General features: G+C 41.1%; 1 protein-coding gene across 3 annotated transcripts in view; it reads right to left on the reverse strand.

The window, feature by feature from the left end:
- ALDH1A2 (aldehyde dehydrogenase 1 family member A2) overlaps positions 1-22,145 on the reverse strand; it is a 166,434-nt gene that overhangs the window by 103,385 nt on the left and 40,904 nt on the right. Inside the window, exon 1 of one of the 3 annotated variants that reach the window (XM_061157250.1) lies at positions 6,229-6,587. The exons of 1 other annotated variant lie outside the window; for it this stretch is intronic. In XM_061157250.1, the coding sequence (XP_061013233.1) occupies positions 6,229-6,345 (117 nt within the window). In that variant the 5' untranslated portion in view covers positions 6,346-6,587. Of the gene's footprint in view, positions 1-6,228; positions 6,588-22,145 lie in introns of those variants that run through there. One more of the 3 variants, XM_061157249.1, reaches the window with a different exon arrangement.

Below are 22,145 nucleotides of genomic sequence, written 5' to 3' on the forward strand. Positions count from 1 at the left end.
TTAGCCCCAGGCTAGTTTGTTGTGAGCCCAGCTAAAGTCTAGATGGTGAAAGCACTTGATTATTATTCCAACTGGAATTTTCAAAGGCTGGAAGTGTTTTCAAATTATGTGATAAAACAGAAAGTTGTTGTAAATAAACCATTAAGATTTGGAAGGGAAACAATTTAAACATAACTCTACCATCTTACAAGCAAACAAACTAGCAATAGAGAAATGCCAGAGATAAGAAATTCACAATTTGGGATATCTCATATATCTGAAAGGTAAAATGGAATAAAGCTCAAAGACATGCCTGAAAAGGCAATTAAAAATCAACCAAGGTGACATTATGGCAATCATTTCTATGCATTGGTTTGGTGTCTAAGGGGAAATGACTGGCTTTGAAGTTAATTGTCACAGTTCTAGGAAGACTTTCAAAATAGTCACTATGTGGCGCTTTTATGGTATGGAGGGTGAAGTGCCCCCAAACTGGGAAATCAGGACCACTGAAAGGTTCTTTAATTTTAAATTGTATAAACTAAGATTATTTTCCATTTCAAAAGGCATCACCTTCTGAGAATGTCCTCCTATGCTGTCATACTTCCCAGATTTATGCACCAACAATTTGACATGATCTTTCTTTAAGCTACTCAAAACACCAGAAATGACTCTTTGCCATCTGACATCAGGACTGGGTATAAAAGGCATGTTGATGCAGAGTTTCGGCACACGTGTCAGATAACTAATTTGATTACTAAAATCCTGGCTGGAAATTGTTTGATTCAGTAACTTTTTAGTAAAGAGAAGTCCTTGATAGGGAAACCTTCAAGGGGTCCCATTTGATAAAAATCCAGTGTAAACATATTATGATTTCACAGCTATCAAGAATATTAAACCCTTATGACTAATTAGTAAATGTACTGTTTCAGAAAACAGAAAACAGCTATTGACTATACAATTCCAATCTTCCTTAAAATGGACATGCATCAATTTGAAGCAAAAATATATTCATCACTTACCAAAAATGAAATGGAACTAGACTTTGGCTGACTGTCATTATATGCCACTTACTTTTACATACTTGCTCAGTCCTGACAACAACCATCATGTAAGGTAGGTACTACTATTACCTCAGTTTTGACAGATGTAGAAATTGACACTCAGTGAAGAAACTCCCTGAGAGGAGACACCATTCATATGTTGTTTACTATTCCATCTCCAGAATCTGGCACCATATTTGGCGTTATGTGGTGAATAAATGTTAAACGTGCACAGCACTAAGAATTACAAATCTGACCTAGATTTGAACAAGGGCCTATTTTTAACTGAGAGTCTTTTTTTCTAAGTAAGTCAAGGGCTTATAAACTTAATGTGGGTCCTACAGTCCTGTTGTAACTACCTGACTCTGCCATTGTAGTAACAGCCACAGACAATATGTAAATGAATCATTGTGGGTGTGTTCCAATAAAACTTTATTTACAAAATCAAGCAGAAAGTCTGTAGTGTGCTGACCCCAACAAGCTGTCACTAACTAAAAGATAAAAAAAAAAACAGACATCAATATTTGTATCCCATTATCCAACTGAGAAAGACCTGAGAGAAAACTGTATATGTTGATATTTGAGATATTTTTGTTTTGGTCATGGATTGATCATCAGGTTAATCATCGTCTAACATGAAAGAGAACTCACTATGCATGCCTGGCTTCTCTCAAGCCAGGCTGCAAGAAAATCAGACCTCACAGAACACATTCCTCAGAAGGCTTTTTATCCTCATAAAGAAAACCTATAATTTCTCTTTTTATAGAATAAAGACAAAAACACTTCAGCAAATGATTCCATATGATTCCTACTTATTTAACAGAAGGCATCAGGCAGAACGCAGAAAAATTATCTAATTCAAGTCCTACAATGAAGTTGTTTAGCTTCCCTGGGTTAAATGGAGATGATACAAACATGAGAAAACTGTCCAATTATGAAAAAGTATATTTTTGAAAACCTGAGGTCTCCTATAAACATGAAATTTGATTAACAACTTAATATCAAGAAGGCAATCTTGATTAGAGGTTTAGAAATAACCAAACCTTAAAGAGATAATCCCTGGGATAGATAAGAACCCTCCCGTAGACCTAAAAAATAAAAACCCTACAAACTCACAGAAATAGCAAAAATAGTAATTTAAAGTCAGAAAATCAGAGGTCACAAAAAGGAGTTCCTTAAGAGGTGACCAGTTCATATTTTCTCCAAGTTTCCAACAGAAGCAACACATAAAAATAAAGATTTAAACTTTTTCTCAAAAATAAAAAAAAGTATGAGACTGTTAGCAAAAGCAAAGTGTATGGTGAGGCAAGCTCTATCAGTTTTTTGTAAGTCAAGGCCAAGGCCTTCCTTATCAATTATTCCTATTTCTTCCTACTCTGTGTCCTTCAAAAGGTTTTGCATGGATCTAAGATACATATGAAAATGGGAGGTAAGCCGTTAGGCTCCATCACAATCTAAGTGGCATTATAAATGTTATCATTATTGTTATTATTACATCGATCTACTGAACTACTGCCATGCTGATAACCCAAATTTGGCATTCCATCTTTCTAAAAAGACCCTAAGCTCCTAGGAGTTTGATGCTTCTTCCAGAGCCCAACCAGTGTAATGAAAAGCACTATTAAAGGAAGACAGCCACTTAAAAATTCTTTGAACTGAATTGAAATTGATCCCAGAAAACAGTAGATGTTCAAGAAAAGGTTGCTAAATGAATAAATAAAAGAATAAATAATAGTTGCCCAATGCACATTAGCTCTAATTTTCAGTTTATTGCCTTTTATTTTTTTTCCCTTCTAGTTCAGTGGGTCAGTTCTCCATAACCCTCTTCTTCCCTATGTCCTAGCTCTCCACCATATCAAATCCTGAAGGAAAATAAAACTACTACTAAAACAAAACACTACTCTTTATGGTAGTGTTCGTTATGGGCATAAACTTTCATTGAAAAAGTGACCAACAGAGAGACGGCACAATGTGTGTGTGCGTGCAGTGGGGAGTTGGGGGAAGCAGGGACTAGGAGAGCCAGAAAAGATGACAGAGACAAGAGAGAAGGTCCGGGTGGGATACGGTCCAAAACTTCCAAAGATCTGGGAATCTGGAAGAGATCGCCCCTGAAGTTAGGGGCAGTCAGCAAAGTGCAAGCCTTGATTTTATCATGTGTATACTCCTACAATATATTCAAATATACAAAAATTTAACAATCAGACAGATAAAACAGGAACAACTCAGAAAAATCTTTAATCCATAAAGGCACAGCTAAAAACAATCACACTCACTCCTGTGCGAGCCGTTAAGTAATCTTCTTAGGATACAAGGAAAAGAGTGCACATTTTCCTGGCCCCAAAGTGGTCCCTTTGCGACTTCATGCTGGTGGAATTATCAGTCTTTCTTGACTAACAGTCTGCAGTTTTTTTTATTTTAACATATTCCTTTAAAAAGAATCAGTTTTAAAACTTATTGGGGGTCTAGTTGGCTATATTAAGGAAATAAAATTAGACATATTCCAAAAATGGTACTATTGATCATCAGTCCTAAATGGGTGCTGGAATTTCAGAGAGATAGGCTTATTTTAAAAATTAGATGTAATTGCCTGAGAGTCAATACAAAACCAGGAGTTTAGCCCTTTCAGCATTCTAGGGGATTGAACTTTAATTTTGGAGCATTTTCACTGGACAGACAACAGCAGTAACTTTTATTTCTTATGGTCTCCTTTACTCCCCTTTTATAAAAAATGTAAAATACTTTTAGAAGAAAGAAATGGTGAAAAATATTTTTAAAAAATAACATCACAAGTGCAAGTTTTCTGAATGCATGGTACTTACAATTCTCAAAATATAACCATTTACATGTAAGTTTGACTCTACTGGTCCCCAGATAATATTTTAGAATCCTATTGTTATATATCCTTCACTAAAATTATTCATTTAACAAGACAAAAATTATTAAGGATCCATCTATATTTATCTGGTACCATTTTCTGACATAAATACTGTATTTCTTTCCTATGTGTTATTCAACAAGCTCTCTAGCATAGTAATATTTTAGCTATTGCCCTTTTAAAAATTCCTAATGAATGTGGTATCACTATTCTAAAGGACCAACTATTGCACCTTGTTCATTCTTCTGCTTAAAATCACTAATATAATTTCCCTCGCTTCTGATAAGTGAGTTTTTTAAAAAACTCTCCATTATTTTCCTTTTAAGTAAAAAATCATGGCCCACTACCCTCGGCTATCAAAAGAGCAGTTTGTGCTCTCCGTGTTAAAGATGCTGCTTGCCCATACCACTTCTCTCAGAAAATTCAGAAGTCTCACTAAAGGGCCAAGGAGTAAAGCTGCTGGGAATGTTCACAGATACCTGATTTTACAAGATTTTGTGAAAAGAGCTTGCCTTTAGTTTAGTATTGCTCAATGTTTATGAGGGCTGTTTGTCAAACCTAAAATAAGGTGCCTCCTCCCCACAAATTAAAGAATCAAGTTACGATCCATTATTTCATTTCTGATTGTTTTTCTTTGTAATAAGTGGGAAAGTGGATACTGGATAAAAGTCTCCCCTGAGCTAAAGGACTCCACATTAAAGGCTTCAATTAGCTATAAATCAGTTGTCTTTCCTACTGGGGCACAACAAGAGAAAAAAGGAAGCGGGGGTTGTCACAGAAAAAGAGAGCTGGAAAAGCTTCCAAATTAAATTCCTAGATACCCTACTGCAAACCTAAAACTCCATTCAGGGGCTGTGAGGAAAATTCAATCCAAAGTCAGTCTAAAATCAAACCCTCCCAAATCTGAGGTCCCCTCTCCAGCACAGCTCTTGGATCCCGAAACCTTTTTAAAGAGAACCTGAAGAGGTTAGGGACCCTCATAAAACAAAACTCCTACGCTATAGGCTTTCCTTGCTTGTTCCTAAACCCGGAGAAGTACCACACATTGGCACCATTGTTATGCAAACAATGCCTAAATGGTTGTAACCATTAACGACCTCTCATTAAAAAGGCTTTCAAAAATTTGTCACACCATCTAAAAAGCTAACAGGTACATTAAATCCATCTAAATTGGCATTCAAAACACGAGCCACCCTGGTTTTTATCTTAAATTCAGCGGGTAAAATTTCAATATTCTGATGGTTTTTAAAAAATATTTCTCTTTCAATCCTTAAGACAAAACCAAACAATTCGTTCCTGGACAAAATTTAGTTTATCTCGTAATAAGCATGATGGAAAACAACTTTAACCATGTTGCGTGTGCGCAGTATGTGTTTAGGTTGAATGGGCGATGTCTGGAGTAGAAATCAACGGAAAGGAATAGAAAACCAAGACAACTGTAAAAAGAACTCCAAGAAACATTATTTTAAATTGCATCTATTTCTCTCTCTCACCCCAATGGCACAACATAACCTTTCCTGTATGTGTAATCAATACATTTATTCTACGTCCAATTTGTGGAAGTAAATTCTATTTACATTAAGGTAGCGAACGCATTTCCTTATGTTGTGGTGCAACAAAAAATAATTCCTGCTTGGGTAACCCGAGATGTCAGAGTTCGTTATAAAAAGCAATTTTTTTTTTTTCAGGTCAAAAGCGAACCCCTTAATATGCACGAATTTAAAGACTTCTCAAGTTTTCCAGGAAAACGGCCACTTCCTACAAAATTCGAATAAAACGCTGATATTGAATCTACTGTACTCAGAGGCCAGGTTTCCATGAAATCTGCAAAGGCGGCCGCAGCGCTGTGAGCCTGGACGATCCTACGCGACAGCCGCTGGCCGGAACCCCGCTAGGGCTGCGAGGTACCCGAGACGGTCCCCTGAAGGTGGACGGCCGAGAAGAGACGGCCAGGCTGCTCGGTCAATCCGGCGGGGAACCCTTCGAGGAGTGGAAGCGGTGCCGACGCCTTCCCCTCAGCAGTCGGGGCCCGGAGAACCGGACGAGGCGGCAGCGGCGGACGCGGTTTGGGAAGCAGCCGTTGACGGCGACTCCCAGCGCCGCGCGGCAGGCTGGCGGAAGCGAGTCCCCGACGCGTCCCAAGACCGCGGCGGCACTTGAGCAGCCCCAACGCCGAGGACCGGGTGTCCCTCTGCTGCGCGGGCTCGACGGCCTGGCCCGGGAGACCCCAGCCCCACACCCCGTCATGCCGCCCTCACCCCCTTAACAGACCACGGAGAGGAAGGAAGGTTCTAGAAAGTCTCCGTGGACGGCCTGCCCCCCGCGGCGCCTTACCTTGGTGTACTTGATCTCGAGGTTGGGCGTGGGCGACGGCAGGAGGTGCAGGGACGCCATGAGGGCGGCGGGGTCGGCCTTCACCTCGCCGGGCATCTCGATCTCACTGGAAGTCATGGGGGCGGGCCGAGGTCTCGCTCGCCCGCGGCGTGGGCAGTGCGGGCTGTGCGCGCGGTCCGAGAGCCGGGGGCGCGCTCGCCTGTATATAGGCAGGTGTCAAGCTGGGGCTCTTCTTATTGGACGTGAGGGCCGAGGCGCGGGGGGCTGGTCCATCCTACCTAGGACGCCCCGGCGCAGCCCCGATTTACATAAAGCCCGCCGCCCAGCGCCGCGCGGCTCAGACGCTTGAGACTCACGGTCAAGTGCGCCCGCCGCCCCCCCTCGCCCTGGGCACCCGCGACTGCGGGGGACCGGCCCACGCGGCCGCCGCAGTCCTCGACGGCGGGAGCGCAAACCTGCGCCGCGGCCGCTCCGGGCTCAGCCGCCGGGATTGGCCTCGCTCCGGCCGGGGCAGCGTCGGCGGGAAGCACACCTTGGCCGATGTCGGGCGCCCGTCCCGGCCCGGGAAGCGGAGCCGGGGGGCTGGCGAAGGGACCGGAGCGGCCCGGCGCTTACTCGGGACGCGGTGTCGGTGGGAGAAGCCCGGGCCCTGAGGGGTCCGGCCAAGGAAGGGGCAACCGACGCTGCAGCCGGCGCAGAGATCCCCTCCCGCCCCGGACCCGCGGAAGCCCGGCTCCCCTTCTCTCCCGGGGACTCGCGGGACTCCCTCCGCTCTCCTTCTCCCGCCAAGGGCGCCGGGCCCTCCGCAGTTGCCGCGTGCCCGCGCAACCCACTTCCCGAAATGCGGCCCGAGGTGCGCCGTGGCCACAGGGTCGGGGACGGGTAATGATGAGCGAGTTTCTCGCCCCACTACTCAAAAAGAGTGTCCCCGCGAGCCTGTCGACGCCGCGCGGCCCTCGCCGGGACTCTCCCGCCCAGCTGCTGCCCTCTGCTGGCCGGGACCACCCCGGGCGGTCTGGGCTGCGCCGGGAGGACGGGGCCTTGGGAAGACGGGGCTACTCCGCGGAGTTGCAAGCTGCGTTGGCTTTTCTGGTCCTTCCTGATCCCTCTTTCTAGCGGTAAACAGGGATCCCCACATCCCAAAATACACAAGGATACAACTAGTTTTGTTTTTCTGTAGTTCTCCACGCTAACAGCTGTCATGGTGCCAGACATTGGGCTTCTCACTTAACTGCCCCCCTTTTAGAGTTGAGCTCCCTGATTTAAGCCTTTTCGAAGCTCCAACAGATCTAGTTCTTGGAACTCTAGAGGTCAGCATGTAGGTCTTCGTCAAGAATACAGAGACCCCCCATCTCAGAATGGGCTTTGGGGTCCGTGATCTAAATCCGTTGTCCAGATCAAAAGACCTTTGTAGGTCACTTGCCCTCTCAATGTAAGCCTGACAGAGGTCTACTGATTCTTTGGATGTTAAGTGTCCGCCAGAAAAGATCCTGACTTAGATACTTTCAGTAACTAAAACAGCCCTATATTTATTGCTTGGTTCCTAACAACAGTAGAAATAGACTTAAATATATCATTTCAGTATTAGATCTGAAGAAATAACTTCCAGCCTCTCAGAACCCAACATATCTACATTAAGTTACTAGAGCGAATTGGGGGTTGTGTGTGTGTGTTTGTGTGTGTGTGTGTGTGTTTTGTTTGGAGAAATTATGGACCTTAACTGAGGGTCCAAGAAAGTGGTGAGATTTCAGTTCACAGGGGATCTCAATGGCTAAAGATTATGCCCTAATAATAACAGTATATGTTCATGAAATAGATGAAAACCTTAGAGGGTTAGAGATACAAATGAGAGATCAAAAAGTTAAGGTTAGTTGAGAGAGGGAGAAGTCTGTAGCGAGGGAAATCAGTGATGCCTGTGGAACAATTCTACAAACATGTTTTGAGTGCTTTCTGATGCAAGGCATGGTGTAGAGACTGGGTTACAAATAAGACAGCTCTGGACTCTCCTGCGCTTAAACCCCCCACGGAGAGGGAGATGACAATGAGAGGCTGTGGGGAAAAGTTACGGAAAGAGCATCCACAACACCATCTGGGTGCCCCACCAAGGAAGAGGCCAGCTCTCTGGGAAAACTGACCTTGGAGGTTGGCCTTAAAAGGAAGGTCAGCCTTCAGCATGGCGAGGAGGACAGAATAGGCAGAAGAGTCCACAAGAGCAAAGGCATGGAAATGTGTGAATGCTTTTTAGGGACATCAGTGGTGGTGGTGAAGCAGCAGATAAGGCTGGCAAGGCAGTTGCCTCAAGGATGTAAGGCCTTAACTCGAGACACTGAGAAGGGCAAGTCATCAAAAGATTCTGAGGAAGAGAAAAGGGAAAACTGTACAAATAAGTAATTTAAAATAAATAAACTGATGAATGAATATTATCGAGAAAGACTGTTGCAAACCAGAAACCACTGATTTATATTCTCCTCAAAGTATAAGACAGGGATATTCACCCTTGACCCCCGCTCTGGTCTGCTAATTCCAGCTCCATTACTGTGGCTGGAAGGAACGACATGATAGAGTTATCAGCATTTGTTACACAGTGCATGCATGCTAAGTCACTTCAGTCGTGTCCAACTCTGTGTGACCCTGTGGACTGCAGTCAGCTGGGCTCCTCTGTCCATGGGTTTCTCCAGGCAAGAATACTGGAGTGGATTGCCATGCCCTCCTCCAGGGGATCTTCCCGACCCAAGGATTGAACCCATGTCTCATTATATCTCGTGCACTGGCAGGCAGGTTCTTTACCTCTAGCACCACCTGGGAATCCTATCGAGGAAGAGCAATAAACAGATTCCCTTCTTATTTGGGCCAGAAAGGAAGGATCTCTTGGCTTCTCCTGAACATTTTCAAAACATTTCTTCTCCTAAACAGTTCCATTTCCGCTGACTACTTCAGCTGTAAAATGAAGGTAACTTTCCCAAGCTCTCTGATTAAGGGACATTTTCTCTTCCTGATCTTACTTCTTCTTCTTCTTCTTTTTTTTTTTTTTACTTTTCCCTATCTTTTACTATAAATTTATCTTTTCATAGGTTTCTAAGAGTTTTTTGTGGTTGTTTGTACATTCTCTTTTCCCCCTATCTTCAGCTCATGATTGTGGCCATTTTTTTGTGCAAATTCTTTTAATTCAAGAGGGGGGACAAGATTTAGCAGAAAATAATAGTGAATTACAACTACTTCAGTCTTGTTTGTTTCTATTAGTAGAATTTATTCTTCTGTTACTTACTTTCAAAGCTGCCTTAGCAACTCTTCTCATATTCCTGTTCTTTTCTCTTGTTTTATTGTCCTCATTTTATCCACAGATTTTGCAGTGGTTGAAGTAGCAGACTTTATCTTCAGGTTTAACATTTTGAATGTCTTCTTCCTGATTTAGCTAAGAAACATTTTTTCCCAACCTTATAATGTTTCTTTCTCCCACCCTCCCCCATCTGTAATTATTTATTGTTTAGGATACATCTTGGTTAAAGCCCCCTGCACAGGGGAATGTACACTACAGCATGCTCTATTTATTTCCTTGTGAAAACAATTTATTAGGCCTAGTGGAGCCAATATCCTGGAGTCGTAGAGAAGGAAAATAAATTCTTGCCTCATATTTCCTCACCTAAATAGTAGAATGCAAAGTTGTAATTTTCAGGCATCAGCTTTATGTGAAGCTTGACTTTAGGTATGAAACCCGAGCAACTTAGGCTTCTTTTCAGATTATAATTAAGGGGGGAAAGTATCTGTTAAATCAAGAAACATCTTTTAGAAGTCAATGAGGGAGACTAAGTAGAGCACAGATATTCCTTCCAACGAAGGAACACTTTTGGTTTTGGCAATAACTGAATGTCCAGCTTGAACGTCACGCTTCCAGGTTTAGGCACTATTTCAGCCTCAGGTGGCCCTGCTTAATTGCCTTCCTGTTCCCATCACTAACCACGCTGACAGCCTACCTTTTCTAACAGATACACTTGCATTTTAATTTATCTGCAAAAATAAATCACACATTATAGCATTTCCTTCTTCTGGGTTAATTGAATCAGTTCCTTAAATGTCTCTAAGTCTAATGATTTGAAAGGAGCATGGTGTTTGAAATATTTAAAAAATTAGGGCCCTTGGGTTGTATGCAAAATGATCTCAGTGCTTATTTCAGATATAAGTGTTTCCTAATGATCTCATTCATCTCAAATGGGATATGTCTGGCTACTTTATTTGAAATGTTTCCTGAAAACTCTAACAGGAAAGCTTAATGTAAGGAATATTTACAGAGAAATGGTATTTAATATACTAACAAAAGCTTATAAAGAGCTTTACATATTTTTATCCAGAAATGCTTAATGAAGTATTTTGGACCCATTATGAAAACTTCTATAAAATAAATTCACTTACATTTTTTTTATTTAATGTAAATATTAACTTTTTATTTGGGATCTAAATGCTCACTTAATTATTCTTTTCCTTCCAATATCTAGAGGAAAAAAGGTTGAGATTGTGGCACTTATTAACCATAAAAATTCTCTACATATTAATTCCCTATGCCCAATGTGGCCTCTGGTCACTATATTCTATGAAAAAGAGTATTTATGGTTGCAGGGAGTAGATTCCTAATTGGTCATGACTCCAAAAATCATGTTTTGATACAAAACACAATTCTTTCCTTTTAAAATATATCTCCCAGCTTTTGAGAACCTCAGGAGACCATTTTAAAAGTGGAAACTAGATTCCTCTTTGTTGTAAAGCCCAGTTCCACCTCATATATGTTTTAAAGGCTTAAATTTGGTTGCAGAGATGAGCTCAGTACTTTATCAATAATCACACTTAACAGGCATAGAGAAAAATTAAAATCTCAGCTATGGAGTATTTTCTGATGGCCCTGAGTAAAAAAAGGCATTAGCTCCCTCTGCAGTTGATGGTATGTAGGTGCAAGTAAATATTGTCATTTAAAAAGCAATAGCTTGGATTCAATGTATGCATCTGATACTGGTAAGAACTCTTTTGTTAAATGTTACAGTTTTAATCTGAATTACTTTAGAGGAAAAAAATGCTTGAGATTCAGACAAATTTTACATTGCAGTTAGACTATCATCAAAAAATCTTTTGTGACCCTTAAGAAAAAACAATAGGGTTCATTAGCCAAATTTACCATAAGAGGTGCAGTACTTAGAACCCTACAGTTCATTCACATGCTAGATAAGAGAAGGTAATATCCCAGAGCAAGTCACATGGGTGTGTGGCAGATTGGAAACAAGTATTGTTTCCAATTCCTCATTGTGGGTGAGGAAGAGTTATTAATGGGCAAGCCCCTGCATTTTTATGTTTTCCTTCACCCAGATAAGTGCTTGGCATGTAACTAAGCTAAATTTGCTCTTTTGCTCAATCCCTGGGTTGGGAAGATTCCCCTGGAGGAGGACATGGCAATCTACTCCAATATTCTTACCTGGAGAATCCCATGGTCAGAGGAGCCTGGTGGGCTACAGCCCATAGGGTCGTGAAGAATCAGATATGACTGAAGTGACTGAGCATGATGCATTTTTAAAGATAAACTTCTCTAAGTCTTTCTTTCCTTATACAGTCATTTAACAAGAGGGGCTTTGGGCATGAGTAATCCTCATATGAACTTTGGTGATATTTGGGACAGGGATCCATGTTCATGGTCATTAGAATACAAGGGTAAATGAATAGTAATTATTCTCCTTTACATGGTGGAATGAGCCATTGACAAGATAATGAGGAACATGTTAGATAGACAACAGAGGGGGAATGCCAGCCTCTTTCTTCTCAACCACACAGTTCAGTCTGTGAAAAGCAAAGGTCAGGAGTGTGAGGCATTCAGAACCAGGACACAGACATCCAATTTGGACATCCAGTCCTACATTACAAAGGAAGGGTTTCTTGATTCAAACATACATATTCCCCATTTCAGAGCATCTGTGACTCCTTGACTACATTGCTAAACCTGGATTGTTTTCCCCTCTATCAATCAAATAGCTTCAACCAAACAAATATTCATTGATGATACATTATGAGCCAAGCATCAGCAAAGCGTCTATGAAGAACAAAAAAGAAGTGTGCGGGATGACAGTAACTACATATGTGAAACAATTCAAGGACCATATGAGACAGGAAAGAAGTTAGAATATGCAGGGCAGAATGAGAGTGAAAGAGGATATCAGAAAGGAGACAGCCTATTACAAATGCTTTTGTTGGGGTTTCCATAAGTCTTAAACTCTTGCAGGTGCTATGGGGGACAGAAGACGCAAGTGATGAGGGAACATTTTCCAAAACATGACCCAACAAAGAACTCCTTTGACATTTTTTAGTGTGAAGGTAACTAATGTTATCCAGTAAGTTAACTATTTGCAAAACTGGAACTCCCAAAAGCGAACACCTGGGCCTGGGATTTCCTCCCATTTCCCAAATCCGAGTTAAATATTCTCAAGTAATAGACTCTCTATGGGCTTCCTTGGTGGCTCCCTGGTAAAGAATCTACCTGCCAGTGCAGGAGATTCAGGTTCATACACTGGGTCAGGAAGATCCCCTGGAGAAGGAAATGGCAACCCACTTCAGTATTTTTGCCTGGGGAATCCCATGGACAGAGGAGCCTAGTGGGCTATAATCCATGAAGTCGCAAAAGAGTTGGGACAAAACCTCATAACCAAACAACAATAACAGTAGACTCTCTGACACAGACATAGCCAGAAGAGTAAATGCAGTAAGGACTAAGGGCAGTTTATTTTTCCCCCTCTTAGTAATGAAAGAGAGCATTAAATTTGACACTACTAATGCTTGCATACCAGCCATTGACTGATGTTGCTGTTATACTCCTGCTATTACATTCATGGAATAGTCCAATGGTTTTTAGCCCAGTTTCCTATTATAATAATTTAGGGAGCTTTTATGGCTTCTCTGATGGATCAACAGGTAAAGAACCCATCTGCCAATGCAGGAGACATAAGAGATGTGGGTTCGACTCCTGGATCAGGAAGATCCTCTGGAGGAGGAAATGGCAACCCACTCCAGTATTCTTGCCTAAAAAATCCCATGGACAGAGGAACCTGGCGGGCTACAGGGTCACAAAAGAGTCAGACATGACTGAGCAACTACACACAACAGACACACACAGGGAGCTTTAAAAATTACGGATACCTGGTTCCACCTCCAGAGATTTCAATAAGTTTAAGTTGGGGCCCTAGGCATTGATAATTTTAACAAAACTTCCTGGTGTCTATAAGACACAGCCCAGCTTGAGAACCACTGGTTAACCCACAGAATCTTAGCTCTGTGGGGTTACTTGAGTCCATACTGCTGTCTCTGGATTGTAAAAGTGGACTTCATGCTTCTCACTTTCTAGTGCTCTTTGATTTGCTATTTTTAATTTATTATTTGAAAAACACATCAAGCCTCAAATGGATTGACCTTTCTGCTAATGTATTTCACCTAAATTAACAGAGGCAATTAACTAATTTATATTGGAATTGTGCACTTTCCAGGCCACATTTATCAACCCTTAAATGCTTGATCCGGTGTTTCAGTTTAAATTTTTTATTATTACCCTTTAAATCTGAAGACATGTCTCACATCTAATTAGCCAAACTTACATATTCAATTAATAGATTCATTACAGGCTAATGAATATGGAGACAGCACCAGGGTAACATCTGCTTGCCGGTTGAAAAGATTCAAACTTTTCTAGTATGAAAAAAAGAAAAGTGTCTGTTGTATATATAACTAAAACAACTTGAGCTTTCAGTTTTAGCATTTCTGCATACTGTGATGTTCTCAAATGGGCCAACTAACCTGGGAAAAGCAATATATTGTCCAGTGATAGCTGCCTTCCCAGAGAAATATAGAAATCAGAATTGCAGAACAAATACACACCTGAAGACACTTTTCAAGACTGTTGAGACTGTCATCTCAAATTATTAAGTTTTTCTAACCTAAGTTTTTTATTAAAATACTTAAGACAATAAACTTATTAAGGAAATTAATACCATAAATTAAACAAAATCTTTAATTTACTGTAGTATATGTTAGGATCACCCCAAATTCATGTGATTTTATGTGTTTAAAAATATGGCCAGACACTATTTTGGAAACTAGATGTTCCAATAGTCAGTTATATTTGGATTCTAGAAAATTCAAAAATCTGAAACGAATTTCCACAATATTTTCAGTTATTAAAATTCTGGGGTTTCCTTTCTCTGGTTATGTAAAACAGGCAGTTTTAATAATTATGAAAAAGCTGTGAGTTTTAGGAAAGGTGGGTGACAGCTAGAATTCACTTGAATTAGAGGTGGCAAGAATGTGAGGAAAATCTTCAGAAATCACTTCTAAAGCATGTAATATCTGCCATGTAGCTGTCACTAAAGAAGTGACTTTGGACCAAAGTCTGCAAGGAGGAGTAATTCAGAGCATGTGCATGATACTCTATTAGGCCGTTCAAAGTCTTTTTCTTCCATTTTACTCCTTATATTCAAGCTGACACTTGTACTATTAAAAGACCAATATTTCTTGCTTTCAATTATACAAGTGCAAAATCCCAGTATCCTTGTTAGAGTATCAATTGCACACTAATCAGATACTCTAAAAACAAATCACTGCAATATTTGTGTGCCTCATATTGATGGACTCTTATGTACCTAGCACTGGCAAGACTTCCTGGGAGTATGTAAAAGAAAACTATAAGATCTAGTAATGCCCCAAGAAATTCACAACTTGATTCTTGTGAGGAAAATCTTCATAACTGACAGCAAATACTTAGGCCCACAAGATTTAATGTGTTTTAAGGGCAGTTAATGCTCTTCATCAGAAGGACTGATGCTGAAGCTGAAACTCCAATTCTTTGGCCACCTCATGTGAAGAGTTGACTCATTGGAAAATACCTTGATGCTCGGAGGGATTAGGGGCAGGAGGAGAAGGGGACAACAGAGGATGAGATGGCTGGATGGCATCACTGACTCAATGGACATGAGTTTGGGTAAACTCCGGGATTTGGTGATGGACAGGGAGGCCTGGCCTTCTGCGAATCATTGGGTCGCAAAGAGTCAGACACGACTGAGCGACTGAACTGAACTGACTGAATGCTCTTCAGTATCTGAAAAAAAGTGCCAGGGTGAGTAAGTGGTAAAGTATCCACCTGCCAATGCAAGAAACACAAGAGATGCAGGTTCAATCCCCGGGTCCAGAAGATCCCCTGGAGAAGGAAATGGCAACCCACTCCAGTATTTTTCCCAAACTTCATATGATGGCTCAGATGGTAAAGAATCTGCCTGCAATACAGGAGACCCGGGTTCAATCCCTGAATCCAGAAGATCCCCTGGAGAAGGAAATAGCTACCCACTCCAGTATTCTTGCCTGGAGAATTCCATGGACACAGGAGCCTGGCAGGCTACAGTCCATGGGGTTACAAAGAGTCGAACGTGACTGAACATACATTTCACAACATTAAACAATTTATAATACTCTGAAATCTGTATTGTATACATGTAGGTCTAGACATAACTTGCATTAATTGTGATAAGATTGATGCTTTATGTCAGCAATTAGACATTAAACTATAGATTTTCTAATAGCTTTATTTTTATAAAAATATTTTATGAGCTATAATTATATTTTTAAAAACTGAGTAATTTTATTAAGTTTGACACTCATCAATTTTAATTTCTATTTTGCCTTTTAACTTTAAAACTTCTAAATATTTTAGGAAAAATAACTTTTTTAAAATATAAGAAATACTTCAATGTTTCTGTTTTCATTTAATTAACATTTCTGATGAAATATATTCAAGTGTGTATACTTCAAATTATTTTTTAAAAGAAACTTTTAAATTATTACTGTCAAAATCACCAAATTATGTGAAAACCTTGGTTATAACAATACAGTGATTTTGATGAAATAAAGTCAAAAGGTGCATTTTGTGGAATAAGTATAAAATTTATGAGTCATACATGTCTTTATTACTTACCCCAACATTGCTGGCACATCAACAGAACATTAAGACATACTCAATAATGACAAAATTCAGTAGTCTTGATAATTTACTGTCTTTCAACCATAAAAAGTAGAGCTTTATAAATTTAAACATTTTGCCACCATGAAGTTCTACTTGTTAAAGTGGAAGAGAACCCTATATTTAAGAAGTTAAAAGTCTAGTTAAAAATTGTAAAATATTCAAAAGTATGGCAATGGGGTCTTTATTTGTCTCCTTTATCTGGACCCCACAAATGTTAGAGGTGAACCTAGATACATAGGACTTCCCTTGTGGCTCAGTTGGTAAAGAATCTGCCTGCAATGCAGGATACCTGGGTTCGATCCCTGGGTCAGGAAGATCCCCTGGAGAAGGAAATGGGAACCCACTCCAGTATTTTTGCCTGAAGAATCCCATGGACAGAGAAACCTGGTGGGCTACAATCCATAGAGTCGTAAAGAGTCGGACAGGACTGAGCAACTGACACTTTCACTTTCTCTTCAGATACAAGGAATTGTTCTCTATGGGCTTGAGATCACTGTTTCTTTATGTCCTGGTTATATGGGACTTTCCAGAGACACTTGATTAGTTTGCATTGATTTTGTTGTTGTTGATTGCCCTGTGATAATCCTCCTGCATATTTTTAGTTTTCTCTGAAAAAACATGTAAAGTATCTCCAGAAACACTGCTTTAATTTGAACTCAATACATTAATTGGCTTCTCACTGTAAAGCGGTATTCATGTATCATTAACAGGTTGAGTCAATGTTGTCAGGGTTTTCTTTATGCTATAATAATTTTTTATTTGGTTACCTTATTTCAATATGGAAAAGGCACTGGATCTGGATTTAGGGGTGGTTTAGTTGCTTAGTCGTGTCCTAGTCTTTGCGACCTCCTGGACTGTGTAGTCTACCAGGCTCCTCTGCCCATAGGATTTCTCAGGCAAGAATACTAGCGCTGGCTGCCTTTACCTTCTCCAGGGGATCTTCTCAACCCAGGGATTAGACCGTCATCTCCTTCATTGGCAGGCGGATTCTACCACTGAGCCACCATGGATTTAGGAAACCTAAATTTTAGTCTGGACTCTTCCCTCATTCACTGTGTTGAGCCACTGATGTGTTCCCAATAGAAAATGTCCATGCTAATGTGACTGTACCCTCATGAAGACTGCCAAAGTTTGTATTAGGAAATCAGCATTATTTTTTTTAACTATGAAAGGAAAACAATTCCAATTTTTTACCTACATCACAAAGTTATTCTCAAAACTGGAATAAAGAATTAGGGCATGGTTGAGCTAAACAAGTTGTGGTTTAAGTAAAATATGATCATTACATCTTCATAATCCAACAAAAACAAGCACAGCATTCTTAAGAACTAAAAATGTACATAACCATCATCTCACAACAAGAAGCTCCGAGTTCAGGCCAGCAGGGAGCATAGTTGTAGCATCATGCTCTACAGAGCTACAGAGATCAGAAGAGAAAGTGGTTATGTCTCCATGGGAATCAAAAAGATGGCATTTGAGCTGTACCTACCTAATAGGAAGGCATGTAGGCAAGACCAACATGGAGGCAGGAAGAATGGAACAAACTGGAAAAGTGTAACTACCATAAAGGAATACTTAGGACTTAGCCAGGATGATATGCTAAGAAATTGATTTAGTAGAATGGTGAGCTAGGGTAAATCAGCTCTCTTGCTCACCTTTTTACTCTGGACTATTATATGGGTTAGGTGGTAGCAAGTCCTAGAAAAGTGTGATGTGTAAGTTACTGCCATTAAACATGGCAAATAGCCAAGCAAAAGCAGAAGAAGGTCCAAAAGGTCTATGCATGCATCAAAGGATTATCAGGTATGAGAGAAATTCCTAGGGCCACTGGAGGAGACCACAGGATGATGAAAAAGAAAGGGTTGTGAGATGCCTGAAGGTGCCACAGACTGCAAGACCTTGCAAGGCACAGCCTCGGCTCTGTGTTAACCCTTTCCTCAGCAAGTTCTGCACCTTCTGTCTTATTCTCATTTCCCTGTGCTGCCCCCTCTTTTACCTCCAGTGCTACTGCTTTGCTCCTCAGCTCTTTTTAAATTATTATTAACTAATTAATTAATTTGCCAGCACCGGGTCTTAGTTGCAGCATGTGGGATCTAGCTCCTGACCAGGAATCAAATCTGGGCCCCCTGCATTGGGACCATGGAGTCTCAGCCACTGGACCACCAGGGGAGTCCTGGTCCTGGTCTCTTGAATAGCGTTTGTAACTGTGTATGAGGACAATGAGTTTCAGTTAAGTGATACCAGATGAGTTCCTACAGCATATGGGAAGCAGGATTGCTCCAAGACACTAATGAGAAAAGAGGATTTCTGTACTATAGTAAAAATTTTGTCCATAATGGCTTTCTCTTCTTGTACCACTCTTCACACTACCGATAGACTGGCCTTTCAACATTTTAAATATAATCATGCTACTCTTCTCCATAGTGGCCTCCTGTTACAGGATGATCAGAGCTGAGACTCTGGAGGGTAAATCATAATACCATGTGTTACAGAAGAGAAAATTTAGATGAAGACCATTTACTCAAGCCCAACAAGGGAATTGGAGGCTTTCCTCAGCTCTCCTCGTCTCTTGTAAATATGAGAGATTTCTATGTTCCTCCCGGGCCTGCTGGATCATTTCCCAACTAAGGGTTCAGAGTCTGTGTGCTTAATAACCTGAGTGTTCACATTTGCAGGTGGTTCGGGGGACCTGATGAAGAAACTCATGTCCAAAGAGACACATTGGCCGCAGAATCTAGAAAATGAGGGCCAGAGCCAGGATGGAAGGAGTAGAAAGGAGGGTAGCTGTGAATGGGGCTGCAGACCTCATGACATTCTCACCAAGGGATCGATGCCAGAGCCTGATAGGAAGGCCACTTTGGGGCTCCTGGAAGTAAGTGATCCATGCAGGGATGGCCTCCCTCCTACCCTTGCTAGGCCTGAGGGCACAACAGCAGGGCTGGGGGAGGCAGGAGGAGGGTGAGGGAGGGTGAAAAATCCTGGGCTGTGTTCCTGCTAAGGAACCAGGCAGAACATGGGGTACTTTTGCCTCAAGCATCTAGCCCTCCAGAAACAGCTGAAGATAAGCAAGATTTGCCTAGAGGGAAAATTGTGAGCAAGGCAAAATTTGTTCCTGGTATTCACAATCTTCCCTTTTTTTTTGTCTTTCCTTCCTTGTTGGTGTCCCTCACTCCTCATCCCCCCAATGTGTCTTTATTCTCAACTTTTTCTTTCCTAGAAGTATAGAAATGGCTTTGACTGAGGCAGTGGTTTGCCTTGACCAGCTTTCTCTACTCAGCTTTCTTTACTTTCTACTTTCTCCTCTACTTCCTCCCTCTCCCTCTTCCTCCCCTTCCTTCCCTCCTTCTACCCTCCTCCCTTCCCTCCTACTCCTTCTTCTTCTTCTTCTTCCCTTTGTCTCTCATTCACAAATGTAATGCTTAAAAAGTACAGTATTTCATCACCAGGCAACTTTTTAACAACCTGTGGCTTTTTGTCTTTATAAGCCCCTGATTGTTTCTATTCCCCCAAACACTCCTTTGGGGTTTCCCAAATCTGTCTTCTGAATTGGAATTCCTAAGACCTCATGAATAAACTATCTTGTTACTGTAAAAAAAAAAAAAAAAAAAAAGTATTTCAGGCAATAATAGAAGTAGAAAAAAATATTTGCAATAGAGGGTCAAGGGAGACACCCTACCATTGAAATGATAATTTTCCAAAGTTTGTCTTAAAGTTTTATTCGGCCATTCAAGTCACATTTAATGAGTGAGGACTTAATGTTATGCACTGTGTTAAATATTTGGCATTCAGGAGGCAATAGGGAAATGTGAGGGGGGAAAACAAAGAACAACAACAAAAAAAGAACAAGTCTTAGTCCTTTTCTTTGAGTTGCTTGTAGTCTGTTAAGGATAAAAATTCAACTTTAGATAATACTGTAAGACAGAGATGTGCATACTATATATAGAAGCCTAGGCAAGAGAATAGTTAACCTTCTTTGGGTGGGACAAGAAGGTTTTGCAGTGATGTGGCTTGAATTTGGATTTGAGGCATGAGAAGGTTTTCACTAGGGAGTTAACAGAGAAAAGAAAGGATATTCCAAGCATAAGCAGTAGCATATAAAAGGGTTCAGACGTGTGGAAAAGTTTGTCCTTGTATAAGGAAAAAACTAAACTAGATCAGTATGGAAAGTGTAGAAAGAGTAGTGAGGAATAGAAGGAAATGATGCTGGTGGAGGTGAAGGGTCAGCTTAAGTCATGTGGCAGGCTGTGTTTTTCAAAGATGACCTCACAATTACACATCCCATCCCAGAGGATCTCACTTTCCTCTGTCTAGAGGTGGGGTCTCTGTTCCCTCTCTGTGACCCTAGACTCCTCTGGGACCTCCCTGACCAACAGGACATGGCAGGAGTGATGCTGCATAGACCCAAGGCTGGGTCATAAAAGACAGGTGGCTTCTGCTCAGCGTGCTTCCTCCTCTTCCTCTCCTCCTGCCTCCTTCTCTCTGGATCCTTGTCTTTGGAAGTCAGCATGTTGTGAGGAAGCCCAGGTCAAAAGGAGAGCATTGGTGTAGATGTTCTGTCTCTTGGCCCCAGCCAGCATCAGCCATCAGATGTGGGATGAATAGGCCTTCAGATGGTTTTACCCAGTGAGTCTCTCTGTAGGGCCCTGGATACCACAGAACAGAAACAATCCACTCTTGCTATATTCTGCCTGGATTTCTAACCACAGTAACCATGGGAGACAATAAGTGATTATCGTTTTAAGTCATTAGGTTTGGGGGTAATTTTTTTTAATTAATTTATTTTTTAATTGAAGGATAATTGCTTTACAGAATTTTGTTGTTTTCTGTCAAACACCAACATGAATCAGCCATAGGTATACACATATCCCCTCCCTTTTGAACCTCCCTCCCATCTCCCTCCCATCCCACCCCTCTAGGTTGATACAGAGACCCCGTTTGAGTTTCCTGAGCCATACAACAAATTCCAGTTGGCTATCTATTTTACATATGGTAATATAAGTTTCCATGTTACTCTTTCCATGCATCTCACCCTCTCCTCCCCTCTCCTATGTCCATAAGTCTATTCTTTATGTTTATGCAGCAGTAGATAATGGATTCAGTCGTGCCAAGGAGTTGCACTCTCTCTTGAAAACACCAGGGAACCAGTGAAGGTGTTTTCATCAGAGAAGTGGCATAAGACTTTTGAATTAGAAAGATAACCTTGGTGTCAATTTGGAAGTGGGATGGTGGGGGAAGGGTGACTTAGAGGCTGGGAAGACAAAACTATGTTAGTTACCCAGGCCAGTGGGAACCATAAGGCTGTAAAATATTTGTGATTTTTTAGGAAAAGTTTTAATTTTAGTTTGGTTTAGAAACTCCTACTTTTCTGAATCCAAAAGGTGAGATGCCGTAAGAACAGCAAAATTCTTGAGCTGGTTCTTTCCCACCCTCCCCAACCACACTTTGCCTCTGCTCCCTTACATCCAGATCCTGAACCTTTAGAGTCACTTTCACGGTGCCTTCATCCTTCCCTATTGATGTCTACTAGCTAATGGTACACTCCTTTCAGTTGGGCTCTTCTTCTTGCCTTCTGTCCAAGTATGAAGGTCATGGTGCCAGTCTTATAACCTAGAATTTCTGTTGTCTCTGGCTCATTGACATCTGAGGTCTTGTAGGGGATGTGGGAGGACATGTCTGAGGGAAATAGGATCTTAAACTGTTGGGGATGCTGGCTTTTTTAACATAGGTGAGTGAAATAGTCATGAAGTTTATATGACTTACACTGTTTTGTACTATTTTGACTCCAAAGATGATTGTAAATACTGAAAAAATAACACCATGTTTATTAATATAGATGATTTGATCATATAATGTTAAGTGCCTAATATTAACTTACTTTGTAGAGCAA

Source organism: Dama dama, chromosome 12 (assembly GCF_033118175.1).
Source record: "Dama dama isolate Ldn47 chromosome 12, ASM3311817v1, whole genome shotgun sequence".
NCBI lineage: Eukaryota > Metazoa > Chordata > Mammalia > Artiodactyla > Cervidae > Dama > Dama dama.